General features: G+C 43.7%; 1 protein-coding gene across 11 annotated transcripts in view; it reads left to right on the top strand.

Moving 5' to 3' along the window:
* Positions 1-15879, top strand: part of LOC126919251 (lachesin-like) — a 281367-nt gene that overhangs the window by 243513 nt on the left and 21975 nt on the right. For 10 of the 11 annotated variants that reach the window (XM_050728187.1, XM_050728196.1, XM_050728194.1 and 7 more), the window contains one exon: positions 4775-4930. The exons of the other annotated variant lie outside the window; for it this stretch is intronic. In XM_050728187.1, coding sequence (XP_050584144.1) covers positions 4775-4930 — 156 coding nt within the window. The remainder of the gene's footprint in view (positions 1-4774; positions 4931-15879) is intronic. 11 annotated transcript variants of the gene reach the window in all.

Consider the following 15879-nt stretch of genomic DNA (forward strand, 5'->3'; position numbering starts at 1 on the left):
CCATTTTAGTTTAGTGTAAAATGTAGCCTGATTTAGCGTTACCAATATGCATCGTGCAACAGTTCCGAGATGCTGCGAGAATTAAAAAAGAAAAGTGCTTAACTTACGATGATTCGTTAGAATCTACTATGTAACCTGATAAATTCTTATTACAAATTTCGCTGCTATAAAGTCGAACTAGCCGGTAAATCTGCACGGAGCGAGCCCATTATTTATACCGGCTTATAACTCGTTAAACACGTCTCTAAATCTTCCTTTCAAAAAGTGAACTTTACGATCGCTTGGAATTTCCTCTCTTTCTCTACCTCTTTGTGCCCTCCATTCTGTGCCCCTTCGCCTCGTTGGAATGGTTGCTTCTCGCCGAAGGGTTGGGATTAGGCCCACGAGAATATACGATATTTAATAATGCCTCGACACACTAGTTGCCTCTCGGGACACCCATCGATCCTACCGGCCGTAATTAATTATCGTGGAGCAAGGAGGCCAGAATTATTTCTGGTATTAGCCTCTGGGCTCTGACGCGTCGACCTTTTTACTTGCGAGTATGCTTTATCGAACCATCGATTCTAGACGCCGGATGAAGAGATCGATGCTTCCTTAAAAACGATATTTCCCTCCTTAGGGACGCTCGTCTTCGCTGCAAAACTTAATACTAACGCTTACTTGTTGGTTTCAGTACACGTTCGCGACAGGGCGAATTGTAACTTTAGGCGAACCGTGTCTCCTTTCTCTCTCTTTCTCCTTCTTTCTCTATCTATCTATCTTTTTCTTTATACGTAAATTAGTCTACAGAATCCCTTTCTCGCGCGAGGGAAAAATTTCAACGTTTACAGGGTTGGTTAAGCTATTATTCGGAGACAAGAGAAACGGATAGAACAATCAGCGTTAACTCCCTGAACACGTCGATTCGTTTGATTCGCGTTTCAATCGGCTCAAAGGCTCCTATACGCACGGCAGATCAGGTCCGATCCGAATCGCTTCTAGCTTCCAATTGAATTACTTCCGACCGATCTCCCTGGCCGTTCGCGATCTCGCTGCCGGGCAAGACTCTCGTCCCGATCTTTCCTCCGCGTCGCATCGAATAAGACACGGAATTAATTTCTCGATTTGTCCGAGGCGATCCCTTGTTCGAGCCACGCGGTCGTTTAATAAGTACACAATGCCGCGGTACAAAGAGCACCTCGTCGTTTCTAAGAAGAAAACGAGACAACGGTTGACCCGTCTATTTCCTCTCGTTGGCCGAACTTTTCCATTTAAAAGCAGATATAGCAGTGGCTCGAGTCCAAGGGTAGCTTGTTCCCTCTGGATGCACCGGAGGAATCCACGATTACCCCGCTACTCGATCCGCGGATTCCTGTTTCACGGTGGATGCGTTCGCAAGAAACCAGAAAGGTGGCACAGAGCCCTTAAATTTTCAACAAGTTATTCGGAAAGTTGGCCGAGACGCGGCAACACGGAGGAAATAAGAAAACGGAGGCTGCTTGAGGAACAAGGAAGAGAATAAGGGTGGAGAAATGGTACAAAGGTGTGGCGGACGAAAACCAGATGAAATACGAGGCTGGTCGCGATTGCTCGGGCCGCCGGTATACGAAAGGAAACACCCTGCAGAGAGAGGCGGTCTTTGTGCGCTTGTAGGACGAGGATACACAAGAGCTGGCCGTGTTCTTGACTCAGCAAAGATGGTAGCCCCGGCCATATTGTTACGAGAAAGCAGAGAGGACAGGGACGAGCCAGGGACGGCGACGACGTTGTAGCAGTGGGTGCAAAGGCTACGAAACAAAGTTCGTGCGAGCGTATTTAAACTTTTATTCGAAAACTTTTTAGCGTCACCCCGTAGCATGGTCGACGATGCCGTTGTCATCGTTGCTCGCGTGCCACCCCCGTGCACGATGTTTAAAGGGCCGCTTATTTGCCAGCCAGAAATGAAAGAAAAGAGGCTTCTGCGAGAAAGTTGCTCCTTGCATAGGAAAAACTCGCAGGCAACGCGCCGCTTCTCCCAGAACCTTCGAGAACATGGAATATTTCAGAAGAACGAACGAACCAGAAGTACGATGGAGCGAGTTGGCTCGGGGTTATGAATCCGGGAAGGGAATTAATTGAGCGGATGCCTCTCTCGAAATTCGCCCTGCTAACCTGCTCACCTGTTTATTTTCGGACCAAGCTCCGTCGACGAAGCTACTTCTTATTCGCAACGCGAAAACTTCCCCTCTTGGAAATTAATTATTTCTTGTCCCCTGAACCGGCGTTTAATCTCGCATGCTTTTGGTAAATTGTTAACGAGCCGACGAAATTTTCTGTGAAATTCCTATCGCTCTCCTTTCGCAATCGGTTTAGCTTCTCGCTCAGACACACGATAGCGTAAATTTAATCGCGAGGTAACTATGTCATGGATATACGTAGTTGGAGAATATTTCTTATCGGCGAATAAGTATTCTTCTAAGGGACAGGCACGAAACTTGACATCGTCTTGTACAATTATACGACGCACGCGGGATAACTTGAAATATTGCGAGTGATTATAGAGACCAGAAATAACTAGCGAACCATCTTACCAGGCCACAAATGTGTATAGAGGCTAACGATATGTACGTTGGTATATGGTCCCGTGTTGGGCATGAATCCGAATTGCACCCTTGGTTGATGCGCGCTATGCAAAATTACCATCCGAGTAAAGTTTCAATCTTCTCTGCGCAAAGATTGCCTTAGGGCCACCGCTATAGCGGTTGTAGACCTTGGACTTCGGTCTGGCTATTCCGCTTTGTTTTCACTGTATGTACAGTGGCTGTAAGTTTGTTTATCGACTAGTTTAAACCGATCGTAATTCGATAGAATCATATGGCACATTTGTATTTTGTTCAATAAATCAAATAATTTTCTCCGATTCAAAAACCACGAGTGTTAGATACAAGTATTTTATTACCACTGTCAGTTACAAGGAGAACTCGAGACGGGCAAACGAGGAAACAGGAGTAACAGACATAACAGACATATTTGTATAACATTCTCGGATCGAGGGGCGGCTTCCGTCGTAGTTGCGAGGAGTTGAGAGAACTCCGGGCCGAGTTTGAGAATTAAGAGAGGACTCGATCCTTGCGAAGGACGTGCGGCAGGCGTGGCTGGATGGAGAAGACAAAAAGAAGCCAAGGGTAATATCGAAACGACTGAATTCCGGCGAAGTTTTGAAACGGTAGCGTGCTCGTATCCTTAAAGAAAATTCCAGTTTCAAGCGGTTTGCGAGAGGACGTATTTCGCGTGAACGAACTTACAGATCCTCGAGCAAACTCGAGAGGATCCCTGACCCGCGTTCGATCCGTGGAATTCCGAATTCGCTCGTATAAACCCGCGTAGCTGGCTTTCCCATATAATATAATAATACTTCCGACTTCATGGGCCATTTATTCGCCAGTCGATATTCCTCTTTTTCGACCGATCGAAACGTAGAGCACGCAAACCAGAAACGGTGGAAAAGCAGCGCCTGACTTCGTCGAGAGCGATTAGATACGAAAAGAAGAAGATTTGGTCGACCGTGAATCATCGATGTCGAGAATCCTGGAAAATCGTAAAGAATCGTTCGTCCCGTATCCACTCTTGTCTTTTTTTCTTTCCATCGCGACTCTTTGTGCGGCTCTTCCTCTTTGTCGACCGCGCACGGTTCAATGGAACGTCCGTCACCATCGAACGCAACAAGTTGAACTTGGCTGCTTTTCAAAGAAGCTGCCGGAATTCATCAAACCGCTGCGCTGCCGCGCGGTCGGCGCTTGCCCGTTTTCAACTCGTCCACTCGAAACACCGTTCTCTGTGAAACGATAGAGGACATTCTAGCTGGCGTTTCCTTTCCCGATGAACGATCGTGGCCATCCCCAAACCCGCGAGCAACCCGTTTATTCAATGCTTGCGTTTCACACACGGTGTGTTTCGTTTTATTCGACGAAATCCGCGGGAAACGCAGAGCGTTCCTTTGCTTTCGAAAGGGTGGATTTTCGCCATTGAGAAAAAAGAAAAAGACGACGATTATGAAGCTCGAACTAATCGCGCCGGATTACCAACTGACTTTAGCGGATAATAGGGCTACGCTCGGTGGTTTCGCAGTTTTCCAACTTTCGCTCTCCCGTTCTATGTTCGTCGAGTGCTCTTGATGGCTCTCCGAGCACGTTTTTAGAAAGTTCCACTATGAAGGGTATTCGAAGTTCCGTCGGATCAGGATAAAATATCTTTTGCCGGAATTTGCCTAAACTTTCTTTGCCCGTATTCGAGAAATACATATATAAACCGGTGGAATCCTCGGTCGTCTCGATTTCGTTTCCAAATAACCGTCGATACCGTTGCGCGCGATACGACATCCATACACCAGCCTCGTTTAATCGGTCGAATAGAAAAAACGAATTAAATGGTTTCGTTAACCGCGCATCGTATTAAGTCGCTATGGTTACGTAACGATCTCGCGCAGCTGTGATCGGGATTCAATTAAGAAACGGGAAGAGATCGGTTCCAATTGCAACGATTCTAGCCGTGAAATTCGCCCGGGTCTTGTATGGTGTGCAATGGTTGCACGAGGACCGGATCCACGATGATTAAACGATAGAAAGGCGAAACAAAAATTAGAAAACGAAAGAAAAAGAAATGATAGAGTAACGGGGGAATAAAACAAGAAACGACGAGTAAATAAATACAAAAGGGAAACATGTTTTCGTAAAGGGGAAAGCAACGGAGAGGAAGAGAGGGAGAGAAAGAGAGTTGGCTGGGTTAGATGAGAAAGGTCCTAATCTATTTTCAGGACGACCGAGCACGCCGTCACCAGCAAAAAGGCCGACCACCGTGTGGCCATCCTCGTACAACCCCTACTATACGAAAAGGACAGAGAGGCCGCCTCCCCCGAGCGAGGAGAGGGTCGAGAGGCCAGAGCAGAAGCTACGTGGTAGCCAGAGCACAGGTGAGGCTTGCATTCTCTCATCTGGCCCTCCCTCTCCCGCTCTTTATTTCGTTTCTCGTGTGTCTCTGTGTTGACTCCCTTCGATTTTATTCATCACGCACATAAATACACGCAAACACGCCACCCTTTCATTCACCGCGCGTCATCCAGGCTGTTCTCTGTTATGCGATATTCTGCACCAATGCATCCCACGCGCACAGGCTAAATTGATTGGAACGCGCGTGTAATGGAAAGGAAGACAGATCTTGGGGCCGGCAAGGGGTTAACTCGCGACGATTGTTGCCGAAACGTTCGATACTCGATTTCGATAAGACTTTGCCGTGTGCTTCGAAACTGTTAAGAAACGAGGAACACTCGTGCTGTTTCATCGACTAAACACGCTGGCACGAGTTTCAGGGGAGGAAAGTCGAACTCGAGCTCGCGCAGCTGAAAGAATACACGCGTCTTCCGGGTTCGGTCGTACGAGAAATATACAAAATTTCCTTAGTATCGCTGTCAAATGTTTTACGGATGACTAAAGAACGTCCTTAAGAGTAACGCACAAGTTTATCGGTGCTTTTAAAGCTGCCTTCTCGCCGTACAAGGAAAGTAGCGGTATTCTCTGTTTACGGTAATCTTATGTTTAGAAGGTAGAACGTATGAAAGTAAATCTTGCTGCCATATTTTCCGCTCTTACGATTGCCAAGCTTCGCAAACATTTTGTTTTGTTCCTTTTTTTTCAACGATGCTAGTGGTTTGTTTGCGCGTAGCTTCTTTGAAATGTAGAACGCTTAAAGATAGAACGGCGTAGAACGACGTTGATTTAAATTTCACGGTCAACGTCCGACAACAACCACGAAGTTTTTAGTTATGTTGCGTCTGTATTTCGTTAAATCGCACTGTCCTCGTTTCCAGACACAAGATATCTGCTTACGTAAGACGTCAGGCATCTTAGTCTAAAGCAGCTCGCTGTAAACTCATCCTCGCGTTTGAAATTTAAGGGTAACCCTGTTTGCGCTGCATAATGCATCGCGTGTTTACAAGAATCCTTGCGTAGACAAGAATTTAATGCGTTAAGGGGCGCGTGGAGCGGAAAACAGCCGCGGGCTAGGCGAAAACAGCCGCATACCTGGTCTCGTCGCCCTCTTCGACTCATCCTCTTTTCTCATTTACGCAAATAAGATCGCGACCCGGCTTCTTTACGGTCTTGAAAGTAGCAACGATGTAATCACGTACGGGGTAATTCGGACAGCGTAGCGTATAATTTCAAGAATTCTCTCGGTGAGACAGAAAAGATTTGCCCTTTCTTCGCGCAATTTGTACATTTTATATAAAGCTCTTGCTCTTGGCTTGTTCCATCGAAATAGCCTAAGTCGAATTTATCCTGTTCCACTTTCACTTCATACGCTTCATACGCGATGAGACGACGATGCGACCAGCGTTTATCCGCCGTGTTCCTCCAAACCGAAACGATCTAATAAAATTCGTCTTGAGATATTAAAAAGAAGAATGTAACACGTTGCAAATATATTATCGCCACGCTCAAGCTGCAGTCGCGAACGTACAGTGGCTTACTTATATCCTTTTATGAATTTATTATATGCGTTATACGAAACAGTTTGAAATTTATTAGCACTGTAACGAGAGTCCATAATCGTGATTATACATGTACGTTTATTATTATATATTTTTAGTAAGTTCTTATCAATATTCGTTGGCAGTAGATATACTGTAACTTGTACATATTAGGTCGTCCGGAAAGTTTCTTTCGTTTTATAAGGAAATAATGGATGCCTAATATTTTTCTTTGTATATTATTTTATCGAATTACGTATGATCCATCTTGTTCTATCAACATAAAGATCACAGCGTTCGACAGATTAGGTTTCGTGTTTGTATACAAATGCATCGTTGTAAAAGACGTGTGTGTAAAAGAAAGACACTTTTCGGACAACCTAATTCATTTTCATAATTACGACAGTTATATCTCGTTACATTGATAATGTAACGTTAAGATGTTTTATAAAATACATACGATAATACGTAAAAATTTGTATACGGTAAACGTTCATGTAAAATTTGTCGATCCGGGATAGCAAAAAGAGTCGAATTAAAGGGACGTTTTTAGAATGTTGACGGACTACCGCGGAGAAACCGGTGGTTTGCGATCAGACCGTTTTGATGAAGCGTAGAATAGATGAATGGCCACTCGGATCGTTAACGAGATAACGAGCTTCGCTGAAATGGTCCGGGAAGCCATTCCGTGGCATCGTCATTAAATTCAAACCGGAACCATGGATCGACTGAATGAAACCTTTAATAAGACGTTTAGCCCTTAATGACCAATGTCGGCCACAATATTTATCTTAATAGCCGATGAATGGAACGATGCTTTCGATTCGCCACGATTCGTGTAGTCTTCGTAATATCATCTAGCGCTTCAGCAATCTGATTTCCATATTCGTGCAAAGTCAATATTTGTAGATCTAAATTTACCATTGTTACGTCGATTAAATTCGAACAGTTAAATTTATCGTCACCAATGCGAAAGTAGAAAATATGACTGGCTCGTTTATCACAATTTTTTCCCTTTGTCAAAAAATTCTGCATTATTAACGTAGAATCTGTAGCAAATTGAAGCTTCAACAGTTTTGGAAATTTGTCTACGACTGTGCGTTAAAACGTCCGCGACCGAAGCTGTAAATGAATCATCGTCAACTCTTCGTCCGAAAAGTTTCTTTCGTTTTATGGGGAAAAATAGACGCACAACGTTTTTTGGTTTATATTATTTTGTCGAATTACGTACGATCCATTTTGTCCTGTTGAGATAAAACACCGCGATATTTCACGGACTTGGTTTCAAGTTTGTACGAAAGTGCATTGTTGTAAAAAACACGTTTGCAAAGGAAAGACACTTTCCGGACAAGCTACATTTCGAACGAGATTTTCCGGCCGAAAATCATTCGCGAAACCGTATTGGGGAAAAAGTAAATACCAGGCCTCGTTGAAGTATTTATCGTTTCGTTGTCGTGATACAAATAGCTCGGTGCACATCGGCCATAAAGTATCCTCGAGGGTGTTATCACGTGGCGATTCGTGTCACCGGTGAAGCATCGTGCCGACTGATGCCCATTCATTTCCATTCATTAACGACCGTTAACGGGGTAATATTTTAGCCGATCCGGAGAAAAATCAACGGGAGGTCTATCCGGGAATCTGTCAATTATCCGCGAACTTTCGGCTATGAAAGAGCACCCGATTCGCCGTTTGCCTTCTCTGCGATATTTTAAACAACGATCGAACGAACACCAGCGCGACGTTCATCTTTTATTAAAATACCACTATCGATTCCACCCCTCTGCGACGAAACAATTTGACAGGCAAATGACATAGGTTTATTTTCGGGAAAGGAGAAATGGAATGTCCGATCAAGAATATTCTACCTAAGCTTTTATAACGTTTTCAATTTGTACACTTGGGAATTGCAAGAAACACTGTCTTTGGAAGGAATCGTAATACACAGAATGGCACAAAAACAACGCAACTCTATGTTTAGACAGTGTCAACATAATAGATAGACTAAAGCTCATATCGTAGATATAAATTTATAAATACGAAGCCAATGAAAATTCTTTATCAGCTGTTATATTTCACTTTCACGGCGTGAAATTTGTAGAATTATTTCTGTGAGAAATTATAGAACTCATTCAGTCATTTCGTCCACTTTGCCAGCTTCGGTATTAAAAAAGATACATTGGAAGATGTCCAATGATCTAACTGCATACACACAGCGTCGTACCGTATTATTCTCGTGCTACAACGTAAAGATACAGTTTATCAACGAGTTTGAAAGTGTCGTTAAAGCCGGGGCAAACAGTTTCGCAACCGGTCCGTCTGTCACTATGCAAACTAAAGTCTGACTCGTACGGTCCCGTTCTACTGCACGGTGAGAGCCGATCACCGCGGCCGAACGTGACCAATTGTACGGCGTTTAGACTAAGTTCCCGAAGGAAAATGCGTCCGGAATTTTACGCGGCACCGTGGCCGTTGCACCGATGTCACCGCGACGAGAAGCGGCAAACACGCGCGGAAAGCTCGAACGAAAGTCAGCGAGCACGTACTCGGCCGCGTGTGGCCGGGATTGTCGGACGTATCTAACACTGGTGAAACGTGGGAAAATCTAACACGGACAGAACAAAGTTCGATAAAGGGGCGTAAACTCGAAGATATTTCTTTGGCAAAGCGAGACGGAATCGAACGTAACGGAAGGATCGACTCGAACGTACGACACTACCATGAGAATTGCTGTCGTAACGCGAGTTTGACGAATAAAATGCTCCATCTTCTCTGCGAATGTAAACTTCAAGCTTGAAGTGCTCGCTTTTGTGAGTGTAATAGAAAGATTTTCTTTTTCTTCCTTTATTTCATTCCTTTTATTTTTATTCTTCCCCTTTCTCTTGGAGGAATAGAGACAAATCTGTAGCACCGTGAGTTTTGTAAAAAATATACGCGGGACGTTCCAGTCGATCGATTCAATGCGACACATTAAACGTGCAACGATACCTTCTCAACGGGTTCCCTTTACACGTGCCGAAACGACGAACTCGTTCCATCAATGCGTTTCCCTCGGCCAATGGTTGTTACCCTCTCTCTACCGCACGACCATAAGTGCCCGATCTAATAAAATAGTGAAATAAGTTCGTGCCGTAGCAGCCGTTACCCGGGCAACACGCGCGATTTCGCTGGCTTTCTTACGACCAGTTACAATTGCATACATTGCGTCGTTACGGGGCAAAAGAATACTCGCTGCACTCGCTACTCCCATAGAGAATCTTAAAAGTTCTCAATAAACTCCAAGTAATATGTAGTATAATAAAAACGAAAGTAGGAATAGAATAGAACAGCAGGTACTTCGCTCGAATGAAACTGTTATACGTACTACAGAATACGCTGTAATTTGTCGCGGTAAATAATACCGCGCGTAGTTAGACACCGCGGCAATTAATAATAGACCGTGAGCGTGAAGAATCGCTTCGATCAATCAGCGATTCCCGCTACCATCTAGATTTGGAAGCGCCGTGTAATCTGTGTATTCGTAAATGTTGGGATCAATAGGCTTATTAGAACCGAGATTTATCACGTCGGTGAAATTCAGTTAAAAATAGACAGCTGATTATTCTTGACAATTTACTTTGTTCCTTGTCATAATCGATATTCACCTGTGGAAAAAATTCCTATGCATTTACACGTAACCTGCGAGCACGCTAAACGACAGCCACTTATCCATTTCTAAGCCACCGCCTGCGTCTCGAAATTCTCGCGGCATCAAAGACACCGGTACACCGATAGACAGGCACGGGTCGAGAGTGTCGTAGGTGGCGTTTTGAAATATGCATGGGCATCCCTTAGTACGTTTAGTAGGAAATTACGTAGGAACAACACGCGCCACCTCTATAGCGCGCCGTTAATATTAACTACACCCCTCTCGAGTATTATCCCAGGGGTAGCGGAACCGAGGCGCAGCCACCTGCTAGTGGGTTACGCTTTTAGGTTACAGTTCGCCACCGAAACGCGTGCGCGTGCCAGCGAAAATTGCTAATTTTAGTTTCGACGTTGGGCTCCGGATCCATTTACTTGTACTACTCGTCCGAGCGAAAGTGAAGTCTTTGAGATGTACTACTTAACAGAGTAATGAAGTCTTCGGGAGGAGCGGTGAAAAAAGTTCGATGTTTGGCGCGAGATCCATTTACTTGTACTACTTATCCAGGCGAAGGTGAAGTCTTTGAGATGTACTACTTAACGGAGTAATGAAGTCTCTGGCAAACGAAGTAAAAAAGTTAAGATAGCAGGATTTAAAGATATTTTCCACTGTCGATCGGCCAATTTTAATATAAAACTTCCACGTTTAGTACTGCATTAAAAAAATGATAATTATAAAGATATCGTACGATGTCATAAAATAGTAGACACCGAAATATAATCTTCTTGTTACTTAGATACCTCAGGCGGTACGTGCGTAGTTTCCCTTTGGCAGAAATGTCATTTAACTTTTCTCTTCCACCAATCTATCGTAATATATCGAAATTAACATAAGACAAACTGTGCCGCGTCCAATCGTATCCGGTAATTAATCGTAGAAGACGCGAAGTGAATTAGAGACGAATTGGATGATAATAGTTAACACGGAAGGAAAATAGAGGATCAAGAGGAATCAAGAAACCGTAAAGTTATGGAACGTACGTAATTAATCGGTAGATTTATCTTTGAAATTGTTGGGTGTGTATAAGCAAAGAATAGCGATAAGAAATTACCGAGTAAAACCACGAGGAAGATGTTACATCATCGGCGGTCTAGTTGCAAAACGCTGTCGTGCACGCGAAGCAGCCTGCAAGGAAGACTTTAATTGCGGCGTTCCGTGCAAGCGGACTTTAAATAACTTGTTGCGGATTGGACAATTTAACGGCGCGAACGTTCCTTGCATAAAACGGGATTAAAGGTGCGACGCGTATCGCGAGACTCCGCCACTTGGAGGTTAGTGGTTTGGAAACAATGCACGAAAAGACACCACTTTTAAGTAACGCGATAAAGACTTATTCAAATGACAGTCCTTCTTCCTTTAAAAATTTATTTCCTAGATAACTTCTATCTCCTTTCGTTGGATTCCTCTTGAACGATCAAAACATTATCATAAAATCACCGCAGTGGCTATGTAGCGACGACGCTACTAGAAGCTGCCATAATTCACGTGCAGCAAGTCATGTTGCTATGTTTATAATGAGAAAAAAAAGCAGGTCAGTGAAATAAGATCACGTAGGAGTGTCGCGGAGAATACTGTATGAAATTACAAAGTACATGATATTATTTTTCAAGACGAAGAAACGACAAAGTCGTGGAAATGTCTGTTTCTGGGGATCGTCTCATTAATGAAGGGATCCGTAATTTCGAATTAGTCAGCACGAGTATTATTCGTTGATTATCTTATTAAGATCTAATTAGGCAATTAAGAAGTGTTTGAAGCGGAAATTAAGCTCCGGATACCAGGAGGGAAAAGCACGTTTATGTGAGAAAATGGACGGTCTCTACGATGGCGCGAACAGTTGGCAGCAATTTCCATCAGCATCTCGAAAATTCCTATTTCGTAGGTGGTATCGGGGCCGCGAACAAAAAGCATTAGCGGTTCTGCATACTGGCGTATCTAATCTATGAACGCAATGTAATCTCACGAGCGGTTGATGCTGCTAATGTCTACCATGCCAGGCATCCTCGACTCCTTGAAATTTCGTGGACACTTAGTAGTACGAAGCTCTCTAACAAGAACCACGGCTCTGTGTACGTAGCCGCCAACACGTTCGCGTTCCCTGGAAATTCAGTCTAATCTCAATTTTCCCGCGCGTTCTTAGCATTAACATCGGTTGACCGACGATAAACTTCCGGTCTATCTTCTTGCTTCGGTGTTTCCACCTAAGAAAATTCGCCGTCGGTGTATCCGACCGAGGTAGAATGTGCAAACGGCGAGTTCTCGCGACTGACATCGTTACGAGGACCATTCTCGATCTACGAAGCTTCGCAGCGGGTATTTTCAAATATTCCTGCGGAATTATTATTCGAAAATACACGTTTAATATGGTGCGAAGATGGAAGAAAAGTTACAATCAAGATCTAGTTAACCCGGTAGTGATTGGCGAATTTCCCATTCAAATTGTAAATACTCGTTTCGATAAAACTTGCACGAACGCTGAAGAATTGAAGGGGCACAGTTAGCAAGGTCTCGAGCAATCTCAGAACGCCGTAACGCGTAACAGCAGTTTTGATCGTGGTTTTCCTCGTGATCGCATCTTCTTGAATTCACCAGCACCGCTTATAGCCACTATCTCCGGCAGACATCGTTGGCGTGTTCTCTTCCTCTTAAAGAACGTTTCTCGCTTCCCTCCGTGCACTCGAGTTCCGCTTCCACCGATTGGGGGTTGGCCTCGGAAACGTATACGCCAAGAACTCACAGCTAGCTCGATAACCAGCTAATGCTCTCGACAAACAGCACCGCACTATATTTCTATCGATTTTCATGAGTTTCTGGATACTTTTCTAGCGCGGGTATTGCGGCTGTTTCGATATTGGCTAGATGTTCGATGGATATTCGTAACAGAGAGTTAGGTATATTTATTTATTCTGTGATTTTATGACGAATTGTTTGAACTCGCGGCACTTTTTACGTCCGTCAATCGTTGTGCCTCTACGACTTCAAAAAGAACAAAAATTTGAGGGAAAAAATTCGAAAAAAGCAAACGAAAAATATAGCGATAGTTGATGCGGTTCTCTTTGTTCGCAAACAGATTTCTCGGGCCTGTGGCTCTATTCAGGTCGCGGCAGATTTTATTTGAGAATTTTACAAATGGTTATATGTCATCGCGCGAATTCACGTTCGCTACGTCACAGATATAATTGTTTCGCAGATCGCGGCTTAACCGGCGCGGAAGTTTCACCGCTTTTCATTTGCGATGAAATTGAAAAACCTGGGAGTGAGATGTAAGTAACAAACTGAATCGATATGCAAAATTATCCAAGGAAAAGAACAAACAAGAAAGAAGAACGTACGATCCTGGAAAAAAGAGGAAATTTCGCAGTTAAAAAACACTGAAAATCTCTATTGATCTGTGAACCAGTCTATCCAATTTTCAAACAAATTTTTTCGTTAAAAATCGGACGTATTTTTCCTTGAAAATGTCCACTATCCACGATACGTGAATTTGGATCACGTGTTGAATGGAAATCTATATTTACCTCGGAGTCAACGTATCGAATACTCAAAAAGCTATTTTCACTAAAAATCTCGCTTGTTGTCTCTGAAAACGTTCCACTGTTCACGGCGCATATATCTCCAGTTTCTCTTGAACGAAAATTTTTATTAATTTCTGAACCAACCAGCCGAGTGATCAAAAAAGAATTATTTTCTCTAAAGATCATACGGATACTCTAGGGAAAATTTTCATTATTCAGAACGCGTGAATCTCGAACCGTATCTTGAACAAAAATTTAATCTCCATGCTAAAAATTCTGAAAAAATTAATTTCATTAAAAAAAGAAACATATTCTCCGGACATTTCCGCTATTCATGGCACGTGAAACTCGAATCCGTGAACGAAAACTTGCATTGATCTCAGTGCCAATGTACCAAATTATTTAAAAAATTATTTCAAACGAAGATCGAACGTATTCTGCGAAAAATGTCGACTATTCGTGACGCGTGAATCTGGAGTTCTGTCTGCAACGAAAATCCGTGCTGCTCGCGGTCGGCTTGAATTTCCAGCGTTCGACACGATGGTAACGTTAACAAGGATCACCGTGCCGGCTGTCCGTGTGTATCTGTTAGGTAGCAGCAGCGTTTAATCTCAATTTCCGGGGCTCGGTGTTCCAAGGCGCGCCGGCTGACGAGCAGTAAATAGCTAGCTCGCCGCGTTACAGCCAGATGCATTCTCGTTGCCAGTCTGTTTCCCATTTCCCCTCTGTTCTCCACGTTGTTCTCTATCCACGTTTCTTCTTCTTTCGCGTACACGTCTCCGTGGATAAGAAGGAGTGCAGTTGAGGCGTGTTGGTTAAGCGGACCACGTTTCCGCTGTATCTTCTGCCAGCAGCTTCAGAGACGACTTTCTTCCTCCGAGGAAGATGCTCCCTGAATCTTCCTCCAACCAAGGATATTTCAGCTTCTAAACTACCTACCTTGGCCTTCGTATTTTCTTATTAATCTACCTATCCCTGTACACCTTTCGAGTCTTTTTTTTTTCTTCTTCTACCTAGACGGTAGAAAATTTCGGATCCCCGATGTGTTATTTTTTTTGATAAAAATGATCAGATTTAATCAAGTACGAGATATATTGTATTGTAAGAAAAAATGAGAAGCTTGAAAAATTGAGGATAGTCGTTCGATGTTTCCTGATACTATGGGACTGATTTAAAGATAGAAATTTAATGAAAGCTTAAAAAAGGCCTCTGTAAATGTGAAATACGGATCAGAAATCGTGCACCCCTTGTAGAATCGTTGGCAATCTTGCAGACGAACGAGCCTCTCAGACGAACGTTCAAAGAATATGTATTACTTTTTCTATGTTTATTTTGGACCTGAAAATTGGTTCGGTGTATTGACGTTTCTATCGACAACATCAAACGAAGTTCTTTCACACAAGCAAGCGTGTAACAAAGTCCAGGGTCTCTAAGCGATTTCCGATCGACGCACTCGAGTGACCAGAGTAGTTGGTAATCCCCCGGTATCCCGAAGGACTACAGCCTGCTTATAAACTCGCCACCGTTGAGAAGCTAATCACGAAGACTTAGCGACCGCCTAATGCCCATTAGCTGACAGCTCGCCACCGTGTTTCTTTCAAAATAAACATCGATTAACCTGCTGGGAAAATTTCACGGCGAAACTACCAACTTTCTCATCAATCCGACTTCTATCATCCTCCAATAGTCGATACGTGGCGCGTATCGAAAAATCGCTCGTATTGTACGGAACAAAAGGTAAAAAAGGAAGGGACAAAGCGAATTAAAAATTGCTAGCTGTAACGTGGCATCGATAGAATATCGAAAAAAATAACCGGCAAAGCGGCAGTTTCTTTCACAAAGAATGCTGGTATGTAACGGCGCGCGACGTTCGACAATAACGCCGGCACAAATTTGTCCAGCAAATACAGGTTATAGCCGTGGAAACCTTCGGCACGAGCGCGGAATCCGCGCATAAACGCGTTCGCGTATATTCCTATCGAATCCGGATGAAAATGATCTGTGATGGACGAGCGGTGATACGTTCGCCAGATTAAATTGTTGGACAACGTTCTCGAACACGTGAAATTGAAACGTTTCGGCAGGCGTTCCCCTCGCAACGAACCAATTTTTCCGCCCGTGGATACCATACTCTCCGCCCGTTGGAATTTCCTAAGCTGACGCATCGTTTAGAAATAAACGATACGCAGAGTACG

This window comes from Bombus affinis, chromosome 8, assembly GCF_024516045.1.
Source record: "Bombus affinis isolate iyBomAffi1 chromosome 8, iyBomAffi1.2, whole genome shotgun sequence".
Lineage (NCBI taxonomy): Eukaryota > Metazoa > Arthropoda > Insecta > Hymenoptera > Apidae > Bombus > Bombus affinis.